The 20,217-nt window shown below is 43.2% G+C and overlaps 1 protein-coding gene across 4 annotated transcripts in view; it reads right to left on the reverse strand.

The window, feature by feature from the left end:
- DSCAM (DS cell adhesion molecule) overlaps window positions 1-20,217 on the reverse strand; it is a 397,849-nt gene that overhangs the window by 164,305 nt on the left and 213,327 nt on the right. For all 4 annotated transcript variants that reach the window (XM_075197270.1, XM_075197269.1, XM_075197271.1 and 1 more), the window contains exon 12: window positions 1,969-2,168. In XM_075197270.1, the coding sequence (XP_075053371.1) occupies window positions 1,969-2,168 (200 nt within the window). The remainder of the gene's footprint in view (window positions 1-1,968; window positions 2,169-20,217) is intronic.

Genomic DNA, 20,217 nt, shown 5'->3' on the forward strand with positions numbered 1-20,217 from the left:
CGTCCGAGACACAATGCAAAAACTCCTTGGTGACATCATGGTCCCAGATTGAGCTGATGTGACTGGATTTCCACCAAAGCCATGAGATTGCGGAGGAGCAGAAGGTTGCCCCGGCAGATGGAATGGATTGGATGGTATGAGGACATTCCCTGCTAAGCAGGCACAAGTTTGTGGAGCAGTGTAAAAACGTAATTTCATTTTGCAGAGTGAGATAAATGGGTGGAGAAAGTCCATTTTTAGAGGTTTCCATGCTTTGTAGAACGGCGCACAGTCATGTTCACTCCACAAAAACACCTTATCTGCCGTTTTTTGTTTATCTTAAGCAAATCCACTCTGTGCATGCCCAGAAAAGGGAGATAAGAAGCAAAATTCACTGCGTAAGTGAAAAGTTTCTTAAGTTAAGATGAAAATCCATCTTAACTTCACTCTTATCTCCCGGTTTGTTCTTAAAATACGCATCTTAACTATTGCACAAGATAAGATCACTAATGAATCAGGCACCTGGTTTTTATGCCAATTCAGAGCTGGCAGAAATCCAGCCTCGCCCTATACTTTTATACACACATCCCAACTATAACTGTAGTCGGAAATGAGTGGGGCAGTCACACAAAATAGGGACTGTCTCACCAGAATGGAGACAGTTGGCTACCACTGCCTGTGTATTTAAAGTCCCCTGGAAAGAGTTGGAGAGCAAATGATAGTTACGTCCTTGCATGCACCCTGGTGACATGTTGTGGATGCCCCCCTCTAGATAACCTATGTCTGCCCGTGCCTTTTCAGAATTTTACACCTTCTCACAAGGTATGCACACTAGTTTGCTGAGGCATGTTTATAGCTTGGACAGCAAGCGTGCAGCTTGAACTGTGCTCAGTGCATCTAATAGGTGCATCAGTGCAAAACCAAAGTGATTAGCAGTGCGCTCCATAACAGGTCCACTGCTGCTATATTTTTACAGACTGCAACAAAATGACTTTTCTTAGCAACACCTGTAATCTGTAATTATATAAACACAGTATTTTCAGTTATCAGGAGTTATTTAAGGTTGTTGTAGTGCCCAGTACCCTTCAAAGCAGAAAAACATGCAATGACAAGTCAACTAAAATATACAATTTCTAAATATACTATATATAGTATAAATATATCTCTATATATCTATATATATCTCTCTCTCTCTCATATATATATATATATATATATATATATATATATATATATATATACACATATATAAAATCATATGTAGAATGCTTCCACAGATGCTGAAATTTACGCATCCCTGCATGCCCAGGGAGCACATAGGCACAAAAAGAAAGTGACATCAGAGCCTGCCACTGGTGAGGAGTTTTGGACCAGAGAGAGTAGAGGAGCACGGGAGTGCAGCCACTGAAGAAGGAGGTTTGACCACTGCCAGGAGCACTGTCTGAATGAGAAGAACGAATGGAGGGGAGTGAGTTCTGCAGAGTGAGGCATAACTATAAAGGGCAACACCAGTAAAGAGAGGCTGAATGGAATGAGGAGGGCTGCTAATCCCTTAGAAATAGCTGAAAGTCTAACGGGTAAAGCTGCCAGTCTGACAGGTAGAGCTGACATTTTACTCGAGAGAGCTACTAAAATCACAGAAGGAACTGTCAGTGTCAAAGTGAGAGCTGTCATTTCTAGAGCCACAGCCTTATGCTCAACGGTGGCAAGTTTAGCGCATCAAGGATTCATGCGGTGCAGATAAGGTGGTCTTAAGGTGGGGACCATTAAGGTACGAGTGGTGTTTCATTTTTAAAAGCATTTTTTTAAAATGTATTTAGCCTTTAAATAGGCATATTAATTACAAGTGCACCGGATCCACAATGACCGATTTACTTACAATGGTTAACTGCAGAACAAGCTATAGACATACCTGAAAATATGGATCCAACCAAAGTTCCCAGGATTTTTTTTTTAAACATAATTTATTATGTGCATAGTTTTCTGTACCTGCAGTATAGAGAGCACTTCATCTCCCACTTCCTTTGTGGACACCTGATACCGGGACATTTCAGGAACATTTATCATGCGGTCCTCCTTCTCCCAGCGAACTATGATGGGCTTTTCCCCATGGGCCGTGCAGTTCATTTCCTTCTTCTGACCTTGCGTTGCCAGCGTTGTATTTGGGTAGGAAATTATTCTAGCAGGAACTATAAGTCAAAGAGAAGACATCAGTTCATCAGTAGATATTCTAACATAGATTTTCACATCACTATGCCACCTACCAAACTTTTATATATAGCGATTATTTGGACAATTTAAAAAGAACTCTAAAACTGAAATATTTTGAATGAAAGTGTAGCTGTCACCTACACACTAAAGACAGCCAGTTTGTGGACTGAACCAATATTTATGAACATGCAACCTATCGATTCACTACAAAGTAGTGACATCACCGACATTCGTCATGACAGACACGTTGCTTTCCAGTTCACATATCACACTATTTACAAATATACAGTCAGCGCAGAACATTTCAATTATTACAGATTGTTTTTTCTTACTCAGTGCCACAGTTAGCAGAAGCTGATAATGTAGAACAGATTGAAGTCAGCATAAATGCCAACGTAATTGAAAGGCATTAACAGATGGCACTTACATAGGGTTTTAAAATAAGTTTTCTCTTAGATTTCGGATCCCTGTAAACTGGACTTGTTCCAACTTGATTATTAAGTACATTCTAATAGTGTGTGAGTACATTTGATCAATCAGAGCATTAGAACATTCACAGGGGTAGGGGTGGATCAACCTGTAGCCAATCAAAACAATCACAGAGGTACATCAAGCTGCAGCCAATTGGACAATCACAACATTTACAGCTCTCTCTTGACCTCATGCAATTAGTCAGTTATGATGTTTGGCCTGAGCACCCAGACAGGGTGACTTTTTAACATCACCTTCAAATCATGTGGAGGATGTTAGTGAAGTCAAAAGATGACGTTAAACACAGGCTGATAGTGTTCTTCTTCCAATCTCCATTTCTATTGATGTGAATAGATGAAAACCTTCCCCAGATCATAAAATGATCCTGCTGGCTCCTAAATTTGACTGACTGTACATTATGTTGTCTAACACACACCTGATTAATAATCCAATGCAGTTTATTTTGGATTATTCCCAGGCACCATCCTCAATGCATGAGAGAATAGGAGGCAAATTGGCCAAATGTGTGGACAGTTTAATACTAACTAAAAAAAACGGTCTCACGTCCAACTCAAAATGAGCCTCAATATGTTTATATTTATCTACATGAACAGTTGTAATAAGCCTTGCAGTCCTCTGGGAGATCGTTAAAGCTGCTGCATCCTGGGGGTGTGGCCACACGTCATCCTGTCACCGCCCCTCTGTCAAACTACCAATTTCAGCTTATAAGTAGTGGGCGGGGCCAGGATGACATGATTAGCACTGCCCCCACCCACTTCACTAACAAAGTGGAAGGATGTCGGAGGTTGCCCTGCTCTCCCGGGAGCACTCTCAAAAATTCAGGAGTCTCCCGGACATTCCGGGAGAGAAGGCAACTATATTATTAGGTGGCGACATGTGCTGAAAGGAGAAATGGGCTGTTGACAATGACAGTTGAAGACTATTCTGCCGTTCACTGCACCCGGCTGGGTTCTGCGTGCTGTACAGGGTAGACTTGGGGGCAAGGCCCTCAGAAGGTTCATCCAGAAATCACATATATACATGAAACCATTTTTTTTAAAAAAAATATATTAGTAGCTGGACTAGTATTTGTTTCTTTGTTGTATTTGTTATTTGTAGTATGAATATTAATTACAAACCACACCACCAGAACGGAAGCAGCACATTTCTACTGCTTACGGACGCTCAGAAAACTGTGTAAGACAGTTTTAATGAGAGTTTCTGACCAGGTTTTTCTTAACTAAATCTTTATTGTTTTTAAGTAATGAAAAAGGGAAACATACATGTGAGCAGGTTTTTATCTGCCAGTTAAACTGTTTTGACACTTTAATAGTTGGTCAGAGCTTGTGTGTGACAGGCTACAGTGTTTTATACATACTCGCCAACTTCTTATCGTTGGCGTCCGAGAGCTGCCGGGGGGAGGTGGGCGTGCAGGGATCAGAAAATCGCCTCATTTTGACCCTGTCCCGAGACATAATGACGCCAAATGCACTGAGAATCGTGGCATTTTAGATCTAATTCTGCCCACTTCCTAAGTGGGCAGATGCGGGAGGCTGTCATACTCTCCCGGGAGTCCGGGAGACTCATCCGGAATCCGGGAGAGTTGGCAAGTATGGTTTTATAATTATTTTAATGGACCTGCTGTATTGCATCTTTTTAATCTGCTAGGTGAAAACACTATGTAGCCTTCGTTAGAAAAGTTGGAAACAGTGGAACCCATAGACTTTACTGCTATACATTAATAGCGGATAATTGTGCATTTTATTGACACCTAAAATGTAAATTTGATACCAGTCTTACTCCTTTCTCATCATCGCTGCTGTGCCTTGCCTCCCATTACAAGGAAAACAGGGCTGAATGGGTGTTCACTGTTTGCAGCAGCTGTAAAGCAATCTCAAAACCTTAAAGTGTAATAACAAAAACTAAAACATAGTTTATGATTAGTAATAGCAGGAACGCAGCATTTATTAAATGCTTAATTAAAAAAGCTACTGGCTATTTTCCAATTCCAAAATAAGCTACATATTATTTAATTATAGAAAGGGACACATCTGAGTAGTAAATGTAATTGACACCACCTCTAAATATGAAGCTATAACAAGCAGTCATGCTGTCATGGTATATATATGAATATACCATACATGCCCACTTTTAAGATTCCTCCCCCGGGAGATCCAGGTGGGGGGGAAGTCATGTGACATGGGGTAGGAGGAGGGCTTGGGGACATTTCGCGTCACCATAGCCCCGCCCCCACTATGGGAAAGCCGAAATTCACGGCATTGAATGGAGGGATTTTTGCCTACTCTTCCGGGAGGACTCCCCGAAATTCGGGAGCCTCCCGGGAATTCCGGGAGAGTAGGCAGGTATGGCATATACTGTATCTGACAATCAATTTTTTTTTAACAAAAAAATGGCTTCCTCTTCTTTTAGACTTATTACCATTATAAAATGGCTGTAAAAGTTTAGCATAATTTGTTTTTCTCCCACTTCCAGAATAATTGAAGGGTGTGCTTCCCGTGCTTGAACCATTTCCCACAATAGATAGGGACCGATTATGTGAAGACCAATACTATCCTACTAACATTGTGCTCATGGAACACACAAGATGCAGCCATAAACGTATTACTGACCACTTTGTCCTTGAAACCACTGCACAGTCGTACAGCTAGTCTCTTCTCTTTATACCATTACATTGCCTTTAGGTTTCACTTGCTGCAGCCTTATAATTAAGTGACATTGATAATACACATTAATTAGACACGTGTTTGCAAGCTGCAGCGGCCTCATTTGATGTAAGGCGATAATGGGGCTGACAGCATCTCCAGTGCTTAGTTTGGCAGCACCAGCGAGACGCTGTGATCTGATTGAATGTGTCAGAATAAAGGCTGTGAACATTTAGGGTTCATATCTTATGCACTTTGAAGTGATTTCTGGTCACATTATGGAAAAACAGGTTGATTTAATCGGTGCGGCAACTGTGAATTTTAACCAGCAAAAATAAGCAGTGTCCTTTCCTCTATGAATATATTACAAACATTCTCTAGATTCTGTGATCTCTTGAAGTGCAATCTGCGGTCGGCTAATGACACTATGGAGACACATTACAAGGCCAAGACTCATGACTGTACTGTGTCTTCCTATCTCTCTGTGACACAATGGTATAGTCTGTAATGTTATAGAGGGGAACCACAATTTTAGAATTGTGTCTTCCTACTGCCAATCAATTACCTAACCTAACCTAACCGTATCTGTCAAAACCCTGGTCTAACATGATATGCAGACAGCCTGGATGATTAATGAGCCTGGAGATCTCTTTTGTGACTACTGTGTGTTTCTACAGCTCCTGCTGGGGTCTAACAACTATCATCATCATCATCTATTTATATAGCGCCACTAATTCTGCAGCGCTGTACAGAGAACTCACTCACATCAGTCCCTGCCACATTGGAGCTTACAGTCTATATTCCCTAATATAAACACACACTCACACAGACAGACAGACAGAGAGGGAGAGACTAGGGTCAATTTAGATAGCAGCCAATTAACCTACCAGTATGTTTTTGGAGTGTGTTAGGAAACCCACGCAAACACAGGGAGAACATACCAACTCCACACAGATAAGGCCATGGTCGGGAATCGAACTCATGACCCCAGTGCTGTGAGGCAGAAGTGCTAACCACTAGGCCACCATAACAACTACCACTTGGGAAGGTGCAAATGGAAAAAAATTGCAGATGAATCATATAAGGAAGAGAGAATCACATCACAGAGCCAGCTCTCGGTCACATAGAAAAAGTTTACATCAGTATGTGATGGGCATTCCGATATATACTGCATGGGTAAGGATATTACCACTACTACCACTTAAAGGCAATAGCTGATGCACGGATTCTGAAAATGAAGTCATGTGGAAAAAAAGTACACCCTCTTTCAAATCTGTGATTTTACATATCAGGACACAAGTAACAATCATCTAGTCCTCACCAAGTCATAAAATTTGATTAATCTAATCTCATTTGACAAATATTCAATAACAGGTTTTACGTGGTCATTATTTATCCAACAAAATGAAGCCAACATGAAGAAGCTATGTTTGAAAATAGTAAATAAACCCTTACTGCTTCTGTATCAATAAAGAAGGTAATTTGAGCCAGCTAATTAAGTGCACTTCATTAATTCTCCATCAGGACGTGCCACCAGCTCTGTATAAAAGCAGAACATGTGATAAGTTTGGACTGGGGCATTCAGGTTTGTGATAACACCATGCCAAGGAGAAAAGACATCTACAATGATCTCAGAGGAGCAACTGTTGCTGCTCATCAGTCTGAAAAAGGTTTTAAGGTTTGTTCCAAATAATTTGAAATCCATCACTTTTCAGTAAAAAAAAACATTATGGAGAACATTATGGAGAACATTGAAAACAATGGTCAATCTTTCCAGGAGTGGGCATCCCAGGTAACTCACCGCAAGATCAGACTGTATGATGCTCCAAGGAATTACAAAGGACCCAAAGCTACCTCCAGAAATCTACAGGACTCTGTCATCATTACAAACGATAAAGTTCAAGGCTCTACCATCAGAAGAAAACCGAACAAGCATGGCTTTCATGGAATCGTAGTCAGGGGCAAGAACTGCAGTATGGCTTAGGTTTTACAAAGTGGAATCTGAACAAAACGCAAAACTGGAACAATGTCCCCATGACAGACAAAACCAAAGTAGAACAGAGCGTCTCACAACGAGAACTTCATACCAATCACAAACCCATGGTGGTGATGATTTGGGGCTGTGTTGTCATTGGCAATCATTGAGTCCACCAAGAACTCCTCTTTATACCACAGTATTCTGCAGGAACATTTGAGGCCACCCATCCATCAACTGAAGTTTGGCTGAAATTGGATCATGCAACAGGGCAATGATCCTAAGCACACAAGCAAATAGAAAATTGAGCCACTAAAAATATAATAATCCAGGTTTTGTAATGGCCAAGTCAATGTCCAGACTTCTACCACATTGAGATTCTGCGGGAGGACCTCAAGAAAGCTGTGCATAAACACGCCTCAAGCATCCATGAGCTGGAGCAATGGTGCAAGAGGAATGGGCCAAATTCCTAAAATATGATTAAGACTTAAAGAAACTTCATGCATGTAAACAAGAACACAATTTAAATCATGGTGCAAAAAAGGTACAAATAGAGTCCATGCCAAGTTACTAATATGAAGGGTGGGAAGAAGCTGAAATTTATGAAACGTAGCAAAGACTTTAATGTCTAACAGACAATAAGTTGTGAATGAGCCCTTTAACCCATTGATATGCTTGGGGCCCTCAAACACCATGGAACCTAATGTAATTCTCTCAACTGTTCTGTCATTAAGACGGCACAGGGCACAGAACTACTAGGAACATATAGACAGGGGCGGGCTGGACCGGGCCGCTCTGTCTAATGGCTGTTCGGGCCGCCCCCCCGCCCACGTGGATGCAATACTGGCCGAATACTACCGTCGGCCGCATCACTTGTCACGAGATGCGGCCGCGTCAGCGCACAGACGGCCGCATCACATGACACGCAATGCGGCCGCCTGCATATACAATCATCTAAATCAGTGTTACCCAAACCTCAGGGAGCCCTAACAGTGCACGTTTTCCATATCTCCTTGCTGGAGCACAGGACTATTCCATACTTGCCATCATTTAGTGTATATCCTCCGAGAGGGGGGCATGGTGGGAGGGCGACAGGGGACGTGTCACAGAAAATCGAGTCATTTCGGGTCCGACCCTGCGTCGAAAGTGACATGTTGTCACAGGGGGCGGAGCAAAAATGACGCAATTCACTGAGAATCGCGTCATTGAGTTTCCCATCCTGCCCACTTCACCTGGAAGTTGACAGGATGCGGGAGAATTGCCTGCTCTATTTGGTGTCCGGGAGACCTACCTGGTCTCCTGGACATTCTGGGAGAGTGGACAAGTATGATGCATTCATTACGGACTGAAACAATTTGAAAGATCCACAGGTGGTTCTAATTATTTCACTTGTAACCTGGAAAACCTGCACTGTTAGTGGTCCCTGAGGACTGGATTTGGGAAACACTGATCAAAATTAATAGTAGATGTTTCTAGTCTTTTTCTAAATATTTAAAATATTAATGTCTGAATTTAGTAAACCTTTTAATACAGGGGTGTAGAAGTGGCTTTTGCCCTGTACGCCCCCAGGATAGTTGTCCAATCATTAAAGTTTGGAGTAATGGAGGATAAGATAATATAACAGATGGCTAGACAACTGTTGTCAGGATTTGGGTAAAAATAGCTCCACATATAAGAGGTGGATTTTTTGGTTTTATGCCCAATGGCCTTCTTCTTATTACATGCAAGAACTGCTTCCACCGGTGCAGGACTTACATAAACAACATCATCCTCATCAACATCCTCATTAGCGTCCTTGTCAGCTACACAAATATCCCCCTCATCCTGTTGCAATTCCAAAGTGGCATCCTCAATTTGTGTATCACCGGCTACACTTGGGCTGTTCATGCACACATCAGCAGAAATGCTGAAAGGGGCCTTCTTTATGGGTACACTATCAGACAGGTCAGGATTACACATAGCACTCGTGGATAGACTCTCCTCAGAGATTTGTGTCAATTCTGAATCTGAACATACATTTTCCTCTAGTGCCTTACTGTTTTCTTCCAGCTCGGCTTTTACACGTAAAAGTATTTAAGCACCACTTTTGTAGTCAGAATGACAAGGTCTTGCTCGGTCATGACTGGCCTTACAAGAAGATGCCTCATTGACAGTTGCAGAACTAGCAATCATAGAGAAAGGCGAAGGCCTCATTCTTTCCTTGCCACTGCGTGTGTAGAATGGCATGTTGGCAATTTTATTTTTTTCTGTGAAATGGCGCTGGATCGCCGTAGAGGGACAAAACTCGCAAGATCCGACGACGTAACAATGAGGTTTGCCTCCTTTTCAATTCCAAGGGCGCACAAAAGTACCGAGCCGCCTCGGCTTGGTGCTCGGATCTTCTAAGTTCGGGTGTGTTCGGTTCTCGGGGAACCGAGCCTGAGCATCTCTACTATTTATTAGAGTTCTATTTCAGCCTTTGAACACGCTTCTGTATTGTCTCCTTAATATCATGGTATTTTGTTACCAATATAGCTTTTTTTTTTTTTTTTTTAACTCAGCTGTTTGTTTCGAACTATAATTTCATAATAGCAGAAATGTAAAAGTTATTTTTTTTGTCATGTGGTTTTGCCTTGTATTGTCCTATAGAGAATACTGATATACTATACTTTTGGGATATTGCTTCAAATTGCCCTCAGATTTAGGAAGCGGTATTTGAGCCAACCAATGTGATCTTAGCCCTGGGGACAAAAATTTCCTAAAATGACCCGAGCGCTGTAAAAAGTGAAAGTTACCGGTATTTAAACATGCACCACTGAGACAAAAGGTAAAATAACAAACATGGTCTATTTTTCAGGATAACAATGCTGGACACAATGTAAATGTATATTCTGTCTCTAATGAAATCATCTGTAGGTTTTGCAAACTTTAACAATCACAATGAATGCAATTAAAAAACACTGTAAATGATACCAAGCCACAATTCTCTTCTGGATCAGATATTTATTTTAGATTTAAAAAGCAGTTTTGCACATTTCGGAGTTAATAGCTTTGCTGCAACAGTTAGGCTATAACTGGCAGAGCACTTCAGACATTAATTTGGCAGAAAGTGCACATTTGTGAAGACAGGGTAGACATATGGCTCGTATATTAACCAATACTTAATGGACTATTTACTGGCTGGCAGCATGAACCTCTTTCAAATAAAAGTAAAATGTTTAGTATAGTATGGGAAAACACAGATGATTGTTGTCTACATAATAAGCTAAATTAAATTTTTATTCCAATATTTACATTAATCATAATATAGGTTTTTGACCACAAAATGTCCTTTACAAATTACCTCCTGTCACAAATCGTGTCAGCTGTGACTTTGTCTGGTGCTCAGAAGCCCGAAGTTACATATGTAATAAAGAAAGCACTATACAAGAAGTTTGTAAAATGTTATAATTCAAAGTCATTTGATAGATTGGCAGGAAAACTGGGATAAAGGGAAGCACAGGTTAGATTGAATAATTAACATGGATCAGAGGTGACTTTATATAGGTGTCGGGGCACATACCCATGGCTATAAGTGACGCATGCATGCCTCCAAACATTTAAAAAAGCAAAATAGAGACACAAATAAGCCCCTCCCATAATCCACCAACACACGGCCCAGATCCACCGAACCACTCCCAGCCCAAGCCATGCCCATTTTACCCCACCTTTTACAGGGTACAGTGCTGTCAAAACAGGGACTGTTGGGAGGTATGTACATGCAATAAAGATAATACCAATGCCCCCTCACTGTCACAAATAATTTAAGACAAATACAACAAAACAGAGCAGTATATTTGGAGAAAAATGTAAAAGTTGAGATTAATAAAGTCTTTGATGTGACGTTTTGACTCTTTTCATAATATACAATTTTAGGTGTATCTAAAACATATTTCCTTACTCTCCTGGAAATTATAAGAGGGTCCAGAATTTTGCAGAAGAGTCATTGTGGAGGTAGTGCTAATAACGTGAAGTGAATTTTGGCATTTCAAAATTCAAAGCAAAGGGCGGGGCAATGGTGCCGTGATGGCATCACCCCGCCCCCTCATGATCTTCTCACATGACCTCCCCCATGAGGTTTTCTAGGTGGGAAGGTATGATCTATAAGCATGCAAACCTGGACCCTGATCCGAGTAAGGGCAAAGAAGCGATAAGGGCCCATGTTTCTTGCATTCAGAAATGTGTCTTACTTACTTTTAGTAAAAGATACAGGTGAGCATGTGTAAGCCTTAAATGGGAGTCATATGAATGTGGAACAAATCTTTAAAAACACATAGGGGAGATAAAATAAGTTTATCCATACACATCAGGGAGAAACGAGGGAAAAAGTGGAATTGGGTTTTAAACAATGGTGGCGCATGTCATACGGCACAGTGGTACAATGTCATTCTCCCCACTGCTCCTCTAACTTGGTGGTCAATTGTTAAAACAAATTTGTCTCCAATGCAGAAGCCAAAGTGGGGGATAGATCTTATTTAGAGATTATTTACATAGATCTAGAGATTATTGTAGATGGAGATAGAGATTATATACATAGATCTTCAGAAAAAATGGCTGCCACCCGATGTAACTCAGTCAGTAATAGAGACATTGTGACATAAAAGTTAATTCAAACTAAATGTTCTGGGGAAAGGTCTATTTACAAACTCTTCAGCAGAAAACCTGGAGTCCTCGGGCCTGAGTCATTAAGGAGAGTAAAGCAAAAAAAAGGAGTAAAATTTGCACCTGGGCAAAACCATGTTGTATTGGAGGGGGAGGTAAATTTAAAATGTGAGGCAGATTTATAGTTTGGGTAGGGCATGTCCTAGATCAACTTTATATTTCAATGTAATAATAAAGCTAGCAAGTATTTGTGTGCTAGATGAAAAAACAGCCAGTATTTAACTTATGTACAAAATAATAAACTGATTTGCACCCCTTACATTGTAACATGGTTTGTCCCAGAGAACATTTACTCCTTTGCTTGCCTTAATGACTCAGGCCCCTCCTGTTTATTTCTTCTACATTTCTCATTGCCATTTTCAGCATTCATCACGTGACACTTACAGATTTAGCCATTCAGTAAACATTTTACTACTATAGTGATAGAGCCAGATTGATTGTTTGTGTGTGTGTGTGTGTGTGTGTTTGTGTGTGTTTATGTGTGTATGATACATGGGAGAGGTGGATAGCTTTGCAACTGTAGCTTTGTATCTTAATAAGTAGTAATAAAAAGCATCTAAAATTAATTTAAACCTAAAAAAATTTCTAATGCTTTAAGAACTAGATTACATTGTTCATACCACCACTTATAAATATCCACTTCGACCACTGCCACAACATTAAAACCACTGACAAGTGAAGTGAATAACATTGGTTATCTTGTTAGAGTGGCTCCTGTCTTGATGTGTTGGAAGCAGGAAAAATGGACAAGTGTAAGGATCGGAGAGTCCTTGACAAACGCCAAATTGTGAGATGACTGGGTCAGAGCATCTTCAAAACATCGCTCCCAGTATGTAGTGGTTAGTACCTACCACAAGCGGTCCAAGGAAGGACAACCTGTGACCCCGTGACAGGACACGTGGGGACCAGCCTGTCTGGTCCACAGAAGTGTTACTATAGCATAAATTGCTGAAAAAGTTAATGCTGTCTATGATAGAAAGGTGTCAGAACACACAATGCATCACAGCTTGCTGCATAGCCTCAGACCGGTCAGAGGGCCCATGCTGACACCTGTCCACCACAGAAAGCATCTACAATGGGCATGTGAGCGCCAGAACTGGACCATGGAGCAAAGAAAGAAGGTGGCCTGGTCTGGTGACTCATGTTTTCTTTTACATCATGTGGACAGTCGGGTGCATGTGCGTCACCTGGGGAATAGATGGCACCAGGATGCAGTATGGAAGAAGACAAGCCGGCAGAGGCAGTGGGATGCTCTTGGCAATGTTCTACTGGGAAATCCTGGTTCCTGGCATTCATGTGGATGTTACTTTGACACATACCACCTACCTAAACATTGCTGCAAACTAAGTACACCACTTCATGGCAACAGTATTCAGTGATGGCAGTGGCATTTCTCATCAGGATAATGCACCCTGCCACATTGCAAAAACTGTTCAGGAATGGTTTGAGGCACATAGCAAAGAGTTCAAGGTGTTGACTTGGCCTCCGAATTCCTCAGATCTCAATACAGTCGAGCATCTGTGGGATGCGCGGGAAAAACAAGTTCGAGCCATGGAGGCCCCACCTTGCAGCTTACAGGACTTAAAGGATCTGCTGCTAACATCTTGGTGCCAAACACCTTCAGAGGTCTTGTGGAGTCCATCCCACGATGGGAGAAAGCTGTTTTGTCGACAAAAGGGGGCCTACATAATATCAGGCCGGTGGTTTTAATGTTTTGGCTGATTTGTGTATGTGTGCGTGTTTAAAAATTAATAAAACTGTCCACTTATGTATATGTACACCTAATGGATATATTTATACTGCCATTTAAATAAAATAAAAAAAAACTGTATCCAGTTTGTTAGGTTTAATGTTGACGCCTTTTCATTTGAAAAATACACATGTATTTGAGCTATATTGCAAAATAGAAAAATACAGCTGAAATAATCAGTGCAGAAGAATCATTACATTGCAGTAGTCCCACTTCATGTAACATAACATATTAATATGATATTATGGCTGTTTTCCAATGGTGGAGTGTTAGTTCAATAATTTTATTCTGCTAGATAAGGATTTAAACAGTCTGCTCTGTAAGCTTCTAAAATCAGTATCACACTTCTGTCTTTCAGCAAGAAGATTAAGGTATTTCACGGTCTTCCCACTTCAAAGAACCTTTGTAGTGTTAAGCAAAAACAGCTTGCCACCGAGTACAGTCAGTTTAGTTAAACTTTGTTAAATATTTAAAATGAAAGATGTGTGACCTCGCTTAGATATCAGGCTGAGCTTCCCTGTATCCAAAAAGGAATACATCTGCTGTTTTATTATAAGAAAGCTTTGTCACAGAGGGGAATGCAGATTTTCTCCTTCACATTTGCACAAGGGCAGGAGTAGAGGAAAAAATATGGAGGAGTTTGAGACATTCTGAATGTGTGTACACTGATATCACACCATACAATTATAACAATGCATATATCTGTAGGGGAGGTTACACAGTGCGGTCTTGTTTGCAACAGTCGTAAGGAGGGAACAAGAGATCCTATTTACTGAATCCTTATATAACAAATGTCATATGTCATTATATACTATGGACAGCAAGTTCTGTACCAGTAAAATTAGAATCTCATCACATGTTTTAATACATAATTACTCAGAAAGTTCTAGCAATTACTGGGCTGATTATATAACTATTTATTGGACTAGTTAATATGCATTACATGGGTTATCTTACCATTTAATTTTCCAATGTATCGATTTTTAGCAACGATTAAAAGACAGTTCAAGTGTTTGTCTTATAACACATACGTGTCACAGATGTGTTCTGTAGCTTTTACAGGTGTCCATAATCCTTTAACTATGAAATGTTGAAAAGGGTGCCTTTGATTAAAAAATAGGGTCTTTAGAAAGGATAAAAATGCCAAAGTGCTGTACCACTTGTGTCCAACAGATGGCATAGCCTCTCTTTCTTCCACTAAGGATCATTCACGAACCACAAGCAGTGTGTACTGCTTCGTTATGTGCAAAGTGCACCTATTGTCAGTCAGGTGCATTTCATAGTGCTCTGAAAACTTGGTACTGCCATGGGAAACACAATCTTTGAGAACATTCTGACAGTGGGGTGCATCTGCAATCCACCAGTCTACTAAGCCCGCTGCCTTGGTGTCAGACGTGACTCTGCCCTCTGCTTAACTTCTCACATCAAGTCTCTCTCGCTACGCCCTTTTCTTACCCAAGATGCGGCTATGATGCTTGAAGTTAAATGAAGTACAAATAAATATTGTTTTGTATTGATAAAACGTATTTTGCTTATGCCATCTGTTTTGAGCTTGGATTTTGTCTCCTGGGAAAATACACACTTATGTTATCTCAAGAATGCCACTGTGGATATGTGCCCGTGAAGAGGCGAAGATTCCGGCTGTCGCTGTGCCCCTGGAGGGGCTGAAGACTCCCCGGATGGCAGTGCCCTACAAGCGGGTGAAGAGGGAAGAGGAGAAGTTCCAGCGATCCAGCGCCGGTGAGTATCGCTTCTTTCTCCTAGAGTTTGTCGGTGGAGGAAGGATGAGCCAATCAGGGCTCATCTTTCCCCGCTGGCCAATCAGCGGCCGAATACGCGAGCCAATCGCGGCTTGCACCCGGCCGTTTGAAAGATTGGCGCCGCGGCAAGCCAATCGGCGTTCGCGGCAGTGCGTAGTGATGATGCCGTGCCGGCGAGTATATAAACCGCCGGCCGGCGCCATCTTGGCAGAAGAAGTCCGGCGGAAGAGAGAGAAGGATGTCATGGAACGGAGCGGCGGATCAATACAAGCAGAGAACATCTATCAACAGGTCGCCGGAAGTGGCAGGGAGCCCTTGTAAGGGCTAGGAGCGACCCTGCCACTCACAATCACTCACCGCGGAGACGTCGGCGGGGAGCCCTTGTAAGGGCTGAGAGTGCCCTCGCCTCCGGAGTAGCAGCAGAGCCCGCACCGAACAGGAGAAGAGGCGCCGCCGGCTGGAGGGTCTGGAAGACCCGGAAAAGAAGGAAGACGGCGTGGCAAGCTGAGTTTCCTGCGCAGAGCAGATAAGTAGCCTCAGCGTTAGGTCGGGCACTAGGCCTGTGGCCACGGTCGGGCATAAGGCCCGTGGGGCATGTATTAGAGGCACAAGGCCTAGGAGTGGGGCACTAGGCCTAATAGGTAGTGGGCAAGCCCAAAGGTTGTATGGGCACAAGGCCCTGTTAGTTAGTTAGGCAGGGGGGCTCAGAGCCCCAGGTGTATAAGGGCACAAGGCCCTAAGTTAGGTAGTGGCCTTGAGGCCATAGGAGAGGCCACAGGGCCTGGTTAGGGGGCTATAAGCCCATAGACTGTGAAGGGCACAAGGCCCTTAGTTAGATAGGAAGGCCTCAAGGCCTAAGTAGGCAGGGGCTAGTGCCCCTAGTTAGCAGGGCACAAGGCCCTAGTCAGTGGGCTCAGAGCCCAAGGTAGAGAGGGGGCTAAGGCCCATAGACAGAGCACAAGGCTCTGTAGGCAGATGGGCAGAGGCCCATGGTGTAAGGCATAAGGCCTTGCTGGTGTGTCAGATGCAGAAAGCCTTGTGAGTGTAGGCACGGTCCTGTGTGAGGTGAGCACACTAACGTTAGGAGGTACAGTAGAGCGGAGGCTCCTGTTGGTGCTGTAGCAACCTGCAGACTGTAGCAGTCTGGTTGGCTAGCAGCTGTGTACTCTGGTGAGTAGCATGCAAAGTACTGTATTACTGTATTTATTCTGTCTGTGCGGCGAGTATTGCCTGTATTACTGTTTTTTTGGGTGTGCTACATAATTGTTTCCCGGTGCAAGACGTCAGGCCCCCATTAAAGGTAGGCTCTTGTTTCCTGTGTTGTCCTGTACTAACCCCTACTGTGGGGACAGGTGTAGTCAGGGCCGCCATCAGATCACATGATCGCAGGGGGAATGATTCCTCCATCCCTGCGATCGGATCGTGGTGCCTGGCTGTCACGGTGACAGCCAGGCTGAAGACAGAATAGCGGAGACCAGCGGCGGGCCCCCAGGTAAGTATGAAAGTATGTGTTGCTCATGGGGGGGGCGCTCATGAGGGGCGGGCCCGGGTGGAGGGCGGGGCCCGGGGGGCCCGTACTGGGCCCGATTTTTTCTGAAGGCGGCCCTGGGTGTAGTTACCAGCTTACACATAGTCAGGGAAGAACACACATAGTTTTCTCGTCCCTTAGGTCCCTGGGGTCACGCTGGTATCCAGAGGGGGTGACTGAGTGAGTCAGTGGCAATGCAGCACAGCTTGATTCAGTTCCAGGGGCGGCCCGTGGTTCTGGTTGAGGGTCCCCAAGCCCGAATTCCGTGCAGGTTCTCTGGCGGTTCCGTGTGCAAGGACGCGTGTTCGATATCCGGGTGCAGGCAGTCGGGCGGTTCAGTTTCGATCGGCTGTTCCATGCGGCAGTCGGCTCCCGGGTTAGTGTGCTGTTCCAGTGAGCCTCAGCCGGGCCTTGTGCAGCCGGTCCTTAGTGTTCGTGGGTGACCCCATAGTAAGGAGACAGTCTCCTTGGTTAGACCTGGGTGAGGGGGTTAGAAACCGCCCTCCGGTATAGTCCATGAACACCGGCTGGTGCTCCCCGTAGTGCTTAGTGAGTAGTTCCGCACCTAGTGAGTGCACCACACCTAGTTAGTCATAGTTGTTTGACTTAGTTGCGTTGCCGACCATTAGAGCGTTGTTAGGGTCGGGTCGCCGTTGTAGTTAGTTTAGCGTTGTGGGTGCACATCTTAGTCTCACTGAGAGCGTAGAGGGAGGCTGTGTGTTCCTTGTCATCCGCAGGTGTCGGGGAGGTGCAGGAGAACAGAATCGGAAGTGGGAGTGTCCCGGTGAGTATCACACTCAATTCCCCCTTTCGGTTAGGCCCTCACCGGGAGGTGTGCGAGGTACTTGAGGTGGGACTGTTCCTGGTCTCAAGTGCCTGTAGTCCCCCGCGCATTGGCAAGAGCAAAGCCGAGGAGGCAGCAAGGGAGCTTTGACTAAGAGTGTCTTTGCTCATTGCCGTAGTCTCGGACACCCCTCTCCTGGTAGGCACGGCCGTAATCTCTGTCTCTTTCTTAGAGGGACATGGTTGGAGGTGACAAGGGTTGCAGTTGCTGATCTGTTGAGATCGGACAGCGGCTGGGACATCGGAAGCGGACTGGAGGTGCCCATCGTTTACAAAGTAAGTTCTTCTGTGTGCGTCTGTCCTGGTCCCCGCAGGCGCCTACACCACAACCTTGAGAAGTTCCAGACTTCCTGCCAGTATAGCTTCATCTAACTAGTAACAAGATTTAACCAAACACGAGTAATTATACTAATACCCCCAGCTGCATCTTATGTTGTACATACAGATACTATTTTGCATCATAGTTTGCACCAGTTTCTCTGCAACAATCTGGACCCGTGATGCACGTATTGAAGGAAAGCTTTAAAAAGAAATAAGGCCTCACAGACTCTTCATTAAATTCTCCCACATCATTACCAAAACTCTTATACACTTTCTCCCGCCTTGAATAGTACAACCTCCTCCTATCTAGCATTCCCCCTCACCCATTAATTCCTGCTTCAATCTATCATAAACGCCGTAGCAAGACTTATCTTCCTCTCTCATTGTTGCACATTTGCTGCAGCACTTTGCAAATCCCTATACTGGTTCCCTGTGTCCAGAAAACAATTCAAATGACCCACCCTTACCAACAAAGCCTTCATACGTCTCGACTCTAATATCAAAATATTCTTCTTCTTGCCCTCTTAGGTCTACATCTACTCTGTGCCTCACCTCCTCTCTGGTAGCCACCACTCACTCCCGCCTACAAGACTTCTCCCGTGCTGCTCCCCACTTGTGAAATTCCCAACTACGCCCGATCAAACTCTCCCACAGCCTTCACATCTTTAAACACTGTCTGAAAACCTCTCTCTTTATTTGGGATCACACTGCTCCTACCTACGCTATCCACACTAGTGCACCCTTACAATTACTCCTCTGTGAGCCGCATTAGCTCCTCTTGTCTCAGATGTGCCATCTTCCAATTAGAATGTAAGCTCTTTCATGAGCAGGGTCCTACATACCCTTTGTTTTCATATCTGCATTTATTTTGTCTATCTTGTATGTTTATGTTTTGTGTTTGTCCGGTTTTCCCCAATGACTGGCACTGCAGAGCACTGAGTCGGACCTTACAAATAAAAGATTTGATCATGGTGGAAACAGTGTAATGTCACTTCAATGTGCAACCCAACATCACCCCTTTATATAAACTGCTTTATTTTCCTCCTAAATATTGCTTTGTTTCCCTCATTTATGTCTTAAATTAAGTGAGGGGACATCAGCAGTTTTTATCCATTGTGTATATTGTGTGTGTGTAAATGTTTTTATAACAGTGATCATAGTTCAACTTGAGATACGCTTTGCTGCAGAAATGCAGGTTGAGGACTGAGCATTCTATTAGAAGTAAAGGATGTGACCCAATACTGCATTAGTATGTACTCTCCTACCATATTGTTTTATTGTACCAAAACACATCGTATTGTTATCATTTGGTTTTCTAAACTTCCTAAAAATCACTATCAACGATGGAACGAAGCCTGGGAAATGTGGAAGTGTGTACACACTCACAACCAGCAGTGTAGGCAGATCTCTATAGAGTGTAGAGAGCCACAGTCATTTCAGAAGATGGTTATGAGTGATAAAGATCATAGATCTGAAGGTAAATCAAGTAACGCTGGGTACACACTACAGAGAATTTCAACCGATTCTAAAGCACCACAATAACCTTAAAAACACTAGCCAGCTCAGCAATAGTAAGAGAGTAATCCACATTCATGTTAACTGGCCAGAGATAGAATTTACCAAAATAGATTCTGTTGAGCAGGAGTTTCCCGAACAGGCAGCGGAGAACCCCGAGTGGAGTTGCCATGTGTGACTGGGCCTCCTGTGACATCAGCAGATGCTCCTGCCCGGCTTCCTGGCATCCGCTGCTGGATCTGGATTTTGGGCTCCATATGTATACCGGTGGAAAGGTAAATTACAATGCTGCTTCCTACTTTATATTAAATTGTTGTTACAATTCTGCAGAGTGCATACACACTGCAGAATTGGAGTGACATTGTTCCATCGTTGAACAAGATTTTCAGTTCCGTTTGAAATTTTGATCAACGATTTCATGTGGTTTGGAAGGATAATCGTTCCAGGATACACACTAATGTGATATCGGGCCAATCAGTCGTATATAGTCTGATTGGCCCAATAATCGTCTGAAAACACAG

The sequence above is a fragment of the Mixophyes fleayi genome, chromosome 2, assembly GCF_038048845.1.
Source record: "Mixophyes fleayi isolate aMixFle1 chromosome 2, aMixFle1.hap1, whole genome shotgun sequence".
NCBI lineage: Eukaryota > Metazoa > Chordata > Amphibia > Anura > Limnodynastidae > Mixophyes > Mixophyes fleayi.